This window comes from Glycine max, chromosome 14 (genome assembly GCF_000004515.6).
Source record: "Glycine max cultivar Williams 82 chromosome 14, Glycine_max_v4.0, whole genome shotgun sequence".
Classification (NCBI taxonomy): Eukaryota; Viridiplantae; Streptophyta; class Magnoliopsida; order Fabales; family Fabaceae; genus Glycine; species Glycine max.
Genome location: NC_038250.2, coordinates 10,245,490 through 10,258,553, shown reverse-complemented (window position 1 = coordinate 10,258,553; position 13,064 = coordinate 10,245,490). Strand labels below are relative to the sequence as shown.

The 13,064-nt window shown below is 31.3% G+C and overlaps 1 protein-coding gene and 1 long non-coding RNA gene across 2 annotated transcripts; one reads left to right on the top strand and one right to left on the bottom strand.

Moving 5' to 3' along the window:
• On the top strand, positions 1 to 4,120 carry LOC548093 (rudimentary enhancer). Its single transcript, NM_001254694.3, has 4 exons — positions 1 to 253; positions 425 to 518; positions 2,812 to 2,932; positions 3,557 to 4,120. Exons 1-4 carry the CDS (start codon positions 251 to 253, stop codon positions 3,645 to 3,647), a joined length of 309 nt encoding a protein of 102 aa, NP_001241623.1. The 5' UTR covers positions 1 to 250; the 3' UTR covers positions 3,648 to 4,120.
• LOC121173503 (uncharacterized) lies at positions 3,487 to 6,077 on the bottom strand. Its single transcript, XR_005888526.1, has 2 exons — positions 5,628 to 6,077; positions 3,487 to 5,416 (listed from the first exon to the last, which is right to left on the bottom strand). It is a non-coding gene; the product is annotated as an uncharacterized lncRNA (long non-coding RNA).
• Positions 6,078 to 13,064: the final 6,987 nt, after the last annotated feature.

Here is a 13,064-nt window from a genome sequence, read left to right as displayed (position 1 = left end):
AGGAAAAGAGGCAAACACGGTCATTTGGCGAAATGTCGAAATTGCCTGGAGCGAGCGAGGTTGACTGACTTGGCATATTCATATTTCCATATTCTGGAGTGTTTTTTCAGTTTCGCTATTCCACTGTGTGCTCTCTGTGTGGTGTGGTCGCTCACTGCAACAACAACAACAACAACAACGAACGCCAACGCAAACGCAAACGCGAATAAGAGCGAGAACATTCTCTTCAGCTCAACCCTTTTCTTTTTCGATGGTAAGATTTCCCTTCAATTTTCGCAAACCACCTTTTCACCGATCCCAATTCCATTTCCCCTTTGCAACCAATTAGGGCTATTCCTCTTTTTCCGCGTTCCCAATTCGTTGCTTACGTGTCTCCCTCGCGTGATTCACTAACCCTTGCTTCCTTTTTCGGAAATTTTTGCAGGCTAATCGGCACACGATTATTCTAATGCAGACCTCGCAGAACAGAGCAACTAGGACGTTCATGGATTATGAATCCATAACTCAGGCCATGGATGGTATTAACTATAGTTAATACTTGTACTATAGTTGTAGTTTTTTTTTTTTTCATATTTTGGCTCGTGCTATTGTAGTTTCTTGAGTTCACTGTAGATAGATGGATCATATATGCTTGTGTTCTTGCTTTGCTTTTTCTGAATTTGCATGCAAAAAATGATTTCATCAACTGAATAGGACAGAGTGTAATTTGGCACTGGTTTTTGTTTTTGAGTTATTCTGTTAAATTAAATTCTGTTTTTGTGGTTGGAGGTTGTATTTTTTTTTTCTGTGGTTCAAATCAGCTAGAATTCTTCCTCACTACTACTATCTCCTTTAGCAGGAATATGGCACTAATCTAAGTTTGATGACTTAATGTACATGTGCTTCTTGAATAGATTGATCAACTGCCAAACTCTTTTAAGAATAATTTCAGATGGCTTGTTTCAAATCCTAGTGTACTTTATTTTATTTATTAATTTACCCTTTATGCTTTTCCGATAAGATTGTTTTTATCTGTTTGCCTTAAAGCTTTGCCTATGTAACATTTTTGGCTTTTTATTGTGACTTTTCTCTAATGCACCTATGTGAATCTCACCTTAGCTACTTTGGTTTGGGCATGTGTGACAAGACCAGTGGAAACCTAAATAATTAGAGTAGATTAGATGGAGGTTGAGACCTGATAAAATCTATAAGCAAAACCATTAATAAGGATTTAGTGGTCAATGGTCTGTCTGCTGACATGATTCACTATAATATTACGGTGTTGCTTGATCCTTCTAGCTGTCCCCTCTTGTGGGAAAAAAGGTTTTTTTTTTTTTTTTTGTTCTTGGGACTGTGGATTTTGGATTAGGAAGCGTGGATAATGTATGCAAGGCATACCAGCATCAAGAAGCACGTACTTAAAGATCAATTCATCTCAGTACTTTGGTTTGGTTTTGATTTTGAGTTTATTGTATTCTTCCAACAATCTTGTTATAAACTTTTAGGATTTTTCTGATATCAAATAATGTTTGAAATATTTATTTTCTTTGGGAAGACCAGACCTCAGGCTGTTGGGCTTGAATTTATGTTCTTTAGAATAGATGCTTTAGATTCTTACTATGTTGGGTAAAAAGCATTTCTTAATTTTTGATGATATCTAAAACCTTGTTGTAATGCTGATGATCATAGACGAAGAACCCAAGGCAACAGATTGCTGTTCGCTGTTTTCTTAATTTTGTACTCTTACCCAACCTTTGTACCTTTGCTGACAGTAATTAGAATTCATCTCATTAAAACTTTTACTTGAATTTGCTCTAGAGCCCATTGTATGCTGTTATTGTTCAAAGCACCCGGACAGGCACCAAATTCTAACCGTTTAACCCCTTCCTATTGCTTGAAAATCCTCCATCACATCATATCACATACATAACAAACGAACCTTCAGTCAACTTCTTTAAACCTAATCCTGTCCCATTAAATCCCTAGCCCATCCATTTCCTACATCAGTAGTGTGTTTCTGATAACATGCAAACAGAATATCATAGATTGCACAATTGTGTCATTTACAGTTTTTATTTTTTTCTTTTTAATCTTTTCAGGAGGTATGCTGATTTGATAGATTGGGATTAAATCTTGTTTTATTTTTATGCATTAAAATTAGATCCTTAGTTGTGTCAGTCTCGAAAGTGTCTGATGTTTGGTTGGATGAGGATCAAGTCTCATCCAGTTAAAGGACTAAATTCTTGGCATTTTGGGAATCCGTAAATTTTGTGTCCTTTTTAGTGGGCATGAATTGCAGCCAAATCGATAACTGTTCTTCCAGAGGCCATGAAATCAAATGCTGTTTAGCAATCTATCCCAATCTGTTGAAAGCTAGAAACACTATTCAGCATACTGAACCATATCTGGATAGCCTTGATGATTCATTGCAGCTTACTGAACCAACATTTGGGCAATGCAATCAGCTGAAGAGAGAAAATGATCATGTTTTCATGCTATTTTGCTGGTTCAAGAATCAAATAAAGCCATGAACACCGCTTATTTTTACTTTTCATTTGATGTGAATTTCATTTTCATAGAAAAGGTGCCACATTCTTTTGACTTTTAAAGGAATGACCATAAGTTATCAAATGTAGATAAACACACAAAAAACAGTGGTATGCATCTACAGAAAACTTAGAAATATAGCATGTTGGAAAGGTTACAAATAGATAACTGATGCTTGCTGTTGATGTAATTTCTTTTTCTTTTTGTGGTACAAGCTAGTATGATTTTATTTTAGTTTTTTTTAATAGATATTTCAACGGGACTTATATTCTTGTGCTTGTACAGGCATATGTGCACTGTATGAAAGGAAACTGAAGGAGTTGAATCCGGCTATCAGAAATCTCTCTTATGACATTACTGATCTCTACAACTTCATAGATGGTCTTGCGGACATGAGTGCCCTAGTGTATGTCCCTCTTTCTCACTCAAAAATCATGTGCATGCATAGTTCTTTAATTGAGTCAGTGTTTTTTAATCTAATTTTATTTGAAAGGCAGTCTCACTCTCACAGTGCCCTGGTGACAGTTTTGTTGATATTTCTGTTTAATGGTTTAACTGATGTAGAGAGTTGACATCATTTTCATCTTTGAGTCGAGAAAATTAAGATTAGGGTGAAAAATTGGTAGCAATAATGAGTCTTAACAGAGTATCTTGTTTATTGCTGCTGTTCTCTTATTGATGCAATAAACGACCATAAAATAAATTTTGAATATTTTGTTTATAGGTCATGTATCATTGATAGAAGTGTTGGAGAAATAATGATTTGTAACCCTCCTCCTTCTGTTCTCCTTGCTCCCCCATCTGCCCTTTTTGGGCCTAGAGGGTTTATAAGAACTTAATGAATCATGGTAATTGCTGTATCGTATGTTTGCTCTGCCTGTTCTGACTCTGGAAAAAATATATGGAAAGTTGTGTAACAGCTTATGTCAAATGTCTATGCATATATTTGTTTTTTTTTTATATATTGGGCTTGCTCTGCATGTGGCTTGCTTTGGCATCAATTTATATGACTGTTTGTTTGTACCTGCAGGTATGATAGTTCAATTCACGCTTACTTGCCGCATGATCGACTGTGGATCAAGCAACGAACATTCCAACATTTGAAGAAATTAGCACACTGATTAACCCCTAAACTATTGGCAATTTAATGTAAAGAAAATCGCAAAGGCTCGACCTTTCTGTTATGTGGGCTATGCTCCGTTGGCTACGTAATATGAATACTGCAAATGCTGGCACGTAATTATAATATCAACAGCTGGTACTGCTTTAGTTTCATAAACAAATGATTGTCGTCGGCTTGGTTATTCTACCTTCTATGTCTAGAAGACTGTCTTTTTTAAAGATCATCTTGTAGTTGTAACATTAAATAGTAAGTTGCACTGTTGAGTTACCTATCCACACATTATGATTCACAAGGTCTTATGAATGCTAGTTTTGCGAGTTTGTATTCCACATGACTAATCTGTCTTGTAGTGGCGATGTGATTCTTACAATTGCAAGATAGCAATTGTACGTAGAAATATCAGTTCAGTTTAGGCTGTGAGACGTGCTGTAATGTTAACAAGGGTTAATGGTGTTTTTAATAGTTTTACTCCAAAATTCACACCCAAAAAATGAATTATTCTCAGCAATTCAGAGCAATTATGCGCAAGGTAATGCTGCTCGTGCATGAACATTCTTTGTCATGAAATGGCATTTTGGGCATGGCAGATAACCATTGCAGTCCTAGGTAGGGCTGTTTATTATATTTGTCATTTTCTTAATTAACAACCCTATAGCATATGAAACAACATGAACTGTCTGCTGAAATAGGAGAGCCATACACAAAACCATCCCAATACAGAAGTCTTATTGGCCGCTTAATTTATCTCACAAAAACCTTACCCTAGATCACATATTTAGTTCATATATTGAGTCAATTTATGCAAGAGCCACGACAACCACACGGGGATGTGACCATGCGTGTCCTCTGCTATTTAAAATCTTCTCCAGGCCAATGGCTCTTACTATCAAGGCATAATGACTTGAAGGACAAGCGACTTGGAGGTGTAGGAAAAAACAACCTGACTTGAAACTTCTAGGTTATTGTGATTCAGATTTTTGTCTCATGAACATGATAGCCTGCCCCATTTCCCTTACGAAACTTTCATTATTGGATTAGCCACACACTTTACATGTTTTTAGTGATTCACATTGCATTTTCAAATGATAGTCTTGGATAAGAATCTACAATGCATTAGAATGCCCTTGTTAACAATCCTTTACAACGATAACATCTAACATTGGGTAAATCTTTAACCCTTCTCCTTCTTACTAAGACTAATTATGACCAATACTGAGTATATAAGTAGTAATTTCAAATCTAGAGGTGAAACATACTTTGGAAACTTTACGTAAGGCAAAGTTTGGTTTTTGGATTGTAATAGTGAAAAAGTTGATAAATAAGTCACTTTTACTGTCACTCTATAGAATCTTATATGAGATTTTCACTTCATATGACTCCTTGTTCAATTCTTTTAAAATCATTGAATCTATTTCCTAGTTTAGTTTGAGAATTTCTCCCCTTCTTCTATTCTATTTCATATAGTAACTAGGTAAAACAATCAATTTCAGGTTATCTCATGGAATTAGGGCTGGCCAAAAAAAGAATCTCATGAATTTTGAACCAGCTCAATATCTTGGGACCAAGAAGCAAACGACAGTTTCACGCTCATCAAGTGAGGCTGAATATAGAGCTATGTCCCATGCAACTAGTGAAATAATTTGGTTGCAAAACTTGCTGTCCTATTTTCTTTGTGACAACCAGTCAGCACTTGGCTGCAAAGCCCTTTTGTTTTTAATGAGCGTACCAAGTCCATGCCTGTTTGGATAAGTTTCCCTAGAAGCACTTCTAAGAAAAGAAAATAAGAAAAAAAAAAATAAAAATAAACTTCTCCATAAATTAAAATGAGTTCTCAATTAGCTAATTTATAAATATCCTTTTATGTTATAGGAAAACTATACACGAGAGCTCCTACAAATTTACTAAAAGAAATTTCATTTTAACTTATGAAGAAATTTATCTTGTTTTTTTTCTTAAAAATGATTCTAAGGAAGCTTACCAAAACAGTGGATTGCCACTTTGTTAGGGAGCACATACAAGTTGAAGGGATAGCTCCTGATTTTGTCCACCAAGAAGCAAGTTGCATTTGTTTACAAAAGAGTTGAATCATAAACAATTCCAGTGTTTCCTGTCCAAGTTGGGAGTTCATAATCTTCACTCCTCAACTTGAGGGGGAGTAGTGAGAATCATAAGCGATTTGGGTTAAGATGACAACAGACTTCACATGATAAGGAGTTTCTTTTGAATTTGAATCTACTTGAATTTCTGGTGTATTAAAAGACAAACTCAAGTTCTCTAATCTTTTTTCTTGATACTGTAGATAAGATATATAGTAGATAAGATTTTGATAAGAATGTTGCAGCACCTTGTTCAAATATATGCAACTTCTGTGAATCAGTTTACTGAAGAGAACAATTCTGTTTTTTTTGTTATTTTATTTGATATTGATCCGTGTTTATATGATAATGTCAGAATAAGCATATATTTATATTCAATCATACAATCATACAATCATACAGAATAAGCTATTTATTTACATGAAAATGAAAGATATATAAATCACAGCTGTATCTCCCCCTGTCTCTGTTTATATATGATATGATCTAATATTTGCTACATCTTCACAAAATAGCTAGCTCTAGAATACTTTTAAAATAAAAATGACTTATCACACGTACATTAATTTCATTGCTAAGGTAGCCCAATCAATTTATCTTTTATCCATAGGAATCGAAAAGAGGTAACATACATATAAAATTACTATCTATATGAAAAAAACTACTAATAATTTTTCTCCCTAATAGAAGGTTTTCGTTACATACATATAAAATTAGTCTATTTGAATGTAATTATTAAATCTCATATATTTTAGTTTCAAGAAAATATTTACAACATTTTCTGAAAATGAGGGTATAAAATTAGAACAAATAGTTATTATTCCCTAATCACGGATTTAATGTTTTTTATACCATAAAAAAGTTGTGTAACTTTTTATATAACAAAGTTACTAGTTAAAATAATAAAAACAAACATGTAATTTTTTCCTCTAAAAAGATGTAATTTTTTTTAGTGAAAATTAATAAGCAATGTATTATAATAAAATGAGAAAAATTAAATCCAAAGTTTACAGGATAATTTAAATTTTATTTTAAATAAGTAATAAAATTTAGTTCCTTTTGCGAAAGGCATACGTTTGTTCACAATTTTCAAACTCCATTTCAACGTTAAATTTTGAGAAGAGGGAAAAAAAGAAAGAAAAAAAAGATATTCAAGGTAATGCAAAGGTACAGGCTTCATGTAGATAACGCTTGTCAAATAAAGATATTCGTCATATGCAAAATTACACGTTCTTAAATTCTTGTTAAATTCTACTCAATAATTTTTTTATTAATTAAGAGAGCAAAAATTAAAATTAAAATTAAAATGGGTTAAACTAAAAATCTACATGAGATTAAAGAGAAGCAATGAGCCAAAGAAGAAGAAGGCAGAGAAACACTAAAATGCAATAGCTTTTTCTATATTGATAACTCCTCACATAAAATTTTGGCTTTCATTTAACCCTTTGTAGGTTGTTCTTATGTTTCTTTTCTACTACCACACCAAGTCCCAGAGTTATAGTGCCTCAATAAAGAATCAATTACCAATAAGATCATGATTAAATAAAAATAAAATATAAAAAAACTCATAGAAAAAACAAAAAACTGAAGGAAGAAACAATTTATAATAGGGTTGCTTCTGTTTGAATATAAAATAATGTTTGTTCAGTTCTCAAAATATCAAATAGAAAAAATATAATTAAATTTATTCTGACATATAATTTTAGTAATTATTATATGATTTCTTCCATTAAGATCAAATTCAAATTTTGGTTATCAAAATACTGTAATCAAATAATTAATAAAAATATTCCATTATATTATTTTTTTAATATCTTTATTGTTGCAATTACAATATTAATCAAAATTATATTTAAAAATAAAGATAGGATTTAATTTTTTTAAAATATATCATAGCCCCACAGTGAGCAAGCATCTCATTTCAACCACATCAAAATCCATCTTCAATCCTTTATCAGTAATATTCAAAATATTCCCTTTCACATAATGTTTCCATACCCAATTCATCAAAGGCACATGATTATGCTCCTTATCTGAGTATGTCTTCCTCCCACATGTCATCTCTAAAGCCACAACCCCAAAATCGTATATGTCAGATTCCTTGCTGTTGGAAATCTTTAATTTTTAATTCTTATTTTTTATTCTTTAGGTGGAAACCTAAAATTTACAGGTATAGATCTGGAACAATTTACCAAAGGCTTTAAGATTTACAACATATTTGATTATTAAGGATAAAAATTAGAATAAATATTTGGATTCGTAGTTGTTCTTGATCTAAGTATTTTTTGACAATTGTTGTAGAATCACAAATAATCAATGAATAATCTAGCCGGCGATTTGATGGTTCTTCCTTAACCAGAGTTTCTTTATTCCTTAATGGAACCTTTGTAATTATTCAAATGAGAAGAAGAAAAACTATGTGCTATGGCTCTGTATATTAAAGACTAGCCTTCTTATACTATGTTAACCTAATAGAGTTTCCATTATCTCCTAATGAGTCAACATTGAAATCTGCTCATTTAAGCTCACATCACCTTATTTAGTAGTCTAACAGACTCGTTTAATTTGACCAAATAAAATAAAGCTCATTAATAATAAATAACTAATATAATTGTCTTATATTATTAACACACTAATATTTGAAATATAAAATTCAAACAATCTCTTACTTGGGTTACATATTGTAACAATTATATCAAAATTCCTTAGGTGCACATCCATATGCTCTTTATCTTTAAACTTCCAATTTAATAATTTGGTTCATCTCATTTATCAATAATGGAACCACTGCAACTTTCTTCACTACATCAGATGTGACTAGATCCCAATGACTACCACATCAATATGCTCAATGACAAATTAATATGGATGAACAACATGAAAATTACTTGCAATGCGATCTTAATCATGCGAATTTTCAATTGGTCCAACTTAAGTCTATAGCGAGATCAATCTAAAGTCCTTAATTATAATTTAAATACTGCACACAAATGAATACGTTTAATAATAAACTTGTTAACTATAATCTTTATTTATGGAAAAAACCAAATATGTGAAATCTGAATCCAATCATAGAACATATATACTCCCACTAAACCAAGGCAACAACTGAAACAACACCATATGAGCAACATGCTCATGTTTAAGTGTCAACAATTAGTTAATGGGTCAACTAGCATATTATATTTTTCTATACATGCTCTATAAAAATCTTTATTTTCTAATTCTTTCTTTAACAACCAAATTCTTTATATTAATAAATTTTGACCTGGTTGAACTCCTATTGTTGTTGGAGTATAACATTACTAAATTACCGTCACAATAAGTCGAGTAAGTCAATGACAAAATTTAGTGTTTTGGTTTCATGCCTCATAACAAGATATTAGTTCTACCATCATGGTTAAAGATGTATCCTAAAGTAGAATGTCTTTTATTTGGGCATCCCACAAAATCGAAGTCAAAATATCTAAGGATCTTTAATTTGTCAGACTTCTGATAAGTAAGCATATAGTATATTGTTTTCTTCAAATAGCATATTACATGCTTTAGTACTTTTTAGTGCTACATACCAAGATTACTCATATATCTTCCTGGGACTCCCACTAAAAAGTTATGTTACGATGAAAACAAACTTAAGTAGACAACTAAAATATAATGAATCTTTTGCCTCTATTCTTATTTTTTGGATCACTGACAATGCACTTTTTTAGACTAACTTGTCTCCTCTTGCAACAAATATATCTTTTGGTTTACTATCTTTATGTTGAATCTATAAAAAATTGTATTGATAATTATTTTGTGATAATAAGACTATATTATGCCTAGTAGAATGTCATCACCATATAATACCAAAAGGACAAATTTATGCCCACTTAACTTTTGGTATATGCAACCATAAACCAAAATTATCTCAAAGCCATAATAGGTAATAACTTAATGCAATTTGTAATATCATTGACGGTAAATCTATTTAAAATGATTGATGGATTCCTTTAGTTTGCACACCATAAACTTTGAACCATCTTAATAAATTTTTTTGGTTGTACCATATTGTTTCATCATTATTGTCATTTAAAAATATAGTCTTTACATCCATCTAATACAAATCTAAATTAAAATGAGTTATCAATGTCATTATAGTTCTAAGAGAGTCTTTCTATGAAATCAGAGAAAAAGTCTCTTTATATTCAATGCCTTCCTTTTATGTAAAGTCTTTGACAATAAGAAGAGCTTTATATATCTCAATATTACCCTTTCAATCCTTTTCAATTATAGATATTTGTTTTCAACCTATGGGGTTCACACTTTCAGGTAATTTGATGATTTTCCAAAAGTTATTGTCAACCATTGATTTTATCACATCATTAATAACATTAATTCACTTTTAAAGGCTTAGAACATTGTATGACTTGACTAAAGTTGATTAGATCTTCCTTAGTCAACCTAATGTCATATTCACATTCTTAAAAAATGCACCATAATCATCCAAAATTGCACTACTCCTTTCTCTAAGGGGTCTTTAATTGACACTTCTTGAGGCTATTGAGTTTGAACTATAGGTGATGCTTGAGGAGGAATCTCAGTGTTATCTTGTTCTTGAATGATGTCAGGAATAACATCATTATTAATTACTAGATCCATTACAAAGACTTATCATTTGTCAATAATAGGTACCTCATCAAAACAACACACCTTATATTTTCTTCCCCTCCAAACTCAAATTCCTTTAGGAATCTTGCATTCTCGTATCAAAGAAGGATCTTATAGTGAGATTGTAAAACTTATACTCACGAGATCATTCAATGTAACCAACAAAGTAGTAATTAATTATCTTTAAGTCTAACTTACCTTCATATGACCTATAAGGCCTTGCTTCAGCTAGACATCCCCAAATGCACATGCACCTAATGCTGGGCTTTTTCCTAGTCTATGACTTATAATAGGTCTTAGTTTCTAATTTACTTGGTACCCTATTGAGGATATAAACTAAGATCTTTAATATCTCTCCCCAAAGTGACTCTGATAAAGAAGATTGATTAATCATACTTCTTATCATATCATTAAAATTCTAGTTCTGTCATGTTGCAACTTTATTGATGCTAGGTTTGTCCAACATTGTATATTGTAAAACAATTTCACACTTTTTGAAGAAAAAAATGCGATGTGCTTTAGACGTTGCTCACCTTATTTGCCATATTTACCATAGTATCACTACTAGAAAAAACATTTTTAACATCGATTTTGAACCGATGTTGAAAATACTGATGTTAAAAGTATTAACGTTAACATTGGTTATGAAAACTGATGTTAAAATACACTGCACAACATCAGTTTTTAAGAAAATTGATGTCATATTATAAGAAATAAACAAAAGAATATAAAATATGCAAAAAACAACATCGACTTTTAGAAAAATTGATGTTGAATTAAGTATTCTGAAACACTTTCTACATCAAGTTTTAGAAAAACCAATGTTGAATGTGCTTACAACATCGGTTTTGGATACAACCGATGTAGAAAATGTCTATGTTATAAAAACACTTCCTACATCGGTTTTAGACCAACTGATATTATTTTTTGCAATTTTTTTAATATTTTGTTTGTTTTTACAATGAACCCACTAGAATCATTTTATAAAAAATATATTAATTTTAAATTAAAATATTTAAAAATATTATTTTCATTGCATTATCACATTTCTTACAAAATCTTATATGAAGACATTATTGAAAATACAAAGCATTCGATATTATTAGCAACAAAGAAAATATAGCAGAATATAATTACCTTGATGAACAATAATAATAAATTTTCTATAACAAGTCAAAGAACTATAACAAGCTCTTCGCATTACTAAAATATTTTACATTTGATAAGAAACCAGAGTTGTGTAATTCTTATAACTAAATGAGTGCCAGTCCCAATGCGACCACTGCTCTATTGCTCACTATTGTTTTCAATCTTTACTTCATTACCAAAATTGACTATTCAATGTTCAAAGCTTCAAGTTTCTTGATTTTTAAATCTTTGTTTGAATCTTCAACTGTTGAAACTTGGAAGTTTGGCGAAACCAAGTTGATATAATGAATTATTATTTGGAGAGAAAAGAAGATTAGGGAGAAGGTTTTTTTAGTAAATAACTCAATTATGTATTGAATTAGAAATACATATTAAATTAGAACTTTTCATAAATAATTATAAAACTTAAGAAGTTAGACTAAAAAAATTGTTTTGATAAATTTTTAAAGGAATTTATTGAAATAAATTAAAAAATTTATACAAATTCATTAATAATTTTTATAAATTTAAATAAATTTCATAAAAAACTATTTTTGTATTATTCTCTAAAAATAACTAGGATACATTTGTCTAGCTTGTTCTATGTATGGTCTCTGGAAGCCAATGTGAAAGGCATTTCGACCAAAAAACTACAACATAAGGTAAATACTATTTTAATGAGACACGTAAAGCATAGCCAATAAGAAACAATTTTATGTTGACAACAATGACTGCAAAGCTTTATTTGTTGGATTAAAGTTCATATTATAAATGTGTGTGACTGTCATCGTGAAACAAATATTTTGACCCAAATAGTTAATGTTTCAGGGTGTTGCTAGGTGCACCCAACACTTAAGATGAAATAACGAAAATACCCTTGATCCGTAAGCCTTTTAAGTTGATCCGTAAAAGGCTTACGGATCAACTAACATATGGATCAACTTGATCCGTATCAACCTTATGGATCAACTTGATCCGTACGATTTACGGACCACCCTTACACACACCTATCACAAATGCGAAAAAAAATGCAGGGGCAATTTTGGTATTTTTAAAAAATACTGGGTGCACCTAGCAACACCCAATGTTTCATTAAGCTTCCCGAGGCCTAGCCCCACTGATTCTGAAAAGGCTATGCATGTGTGTCCACACTAAAATTTGAGTAAACTAATTTAGTCTTTTAACTTTTAAGTATTATCAGTTCTCTTAAAATAGTTCCTAAAATAATAATAAAACTATACAAGTAATCCCCTAAGTATTTAAGAGACTACTTAACATGTTTTCTAATACTCGGGAGATTACTTTAAGAACCATTTAGGAGAGAGGAAAATACTTCAAGGATAAATTGATGGTTTATTCTTAAAATTTCAAGCACAAAAGAGGTTTTATAGAATGATAAATTTTTGGAATTTTTTACTGACCATTTGCTAGCTTCATTAAGCTCGGTCACTTCCTTTTCTGCCTCATCAAAAAAAATTCTTGCCCTTTTGATTTGGCTCTTCATGAAGTTCCTCCACTTGTTTGTCACCTTACCAACTAAT

Excerpts from the sequence above, each read along its gene's own strand:
- LOC548093 (NM_001254694.3), top strand. Across the intron at positions 519-2,811 it reads CATAACTCAGGCCATGGATG|GCATATGTGCACTGTATGAA; the intron begins GTATTAACTATA and ends GTGCTTGTACAG. Across the intron at positions 2,933-3,556 it reads GCGGACATGAGTGCCCTAGT|GTATGATAGTTCAATTCACG; the intron begins GTATGTCCCTCT and ends TTGTACCTGCAG.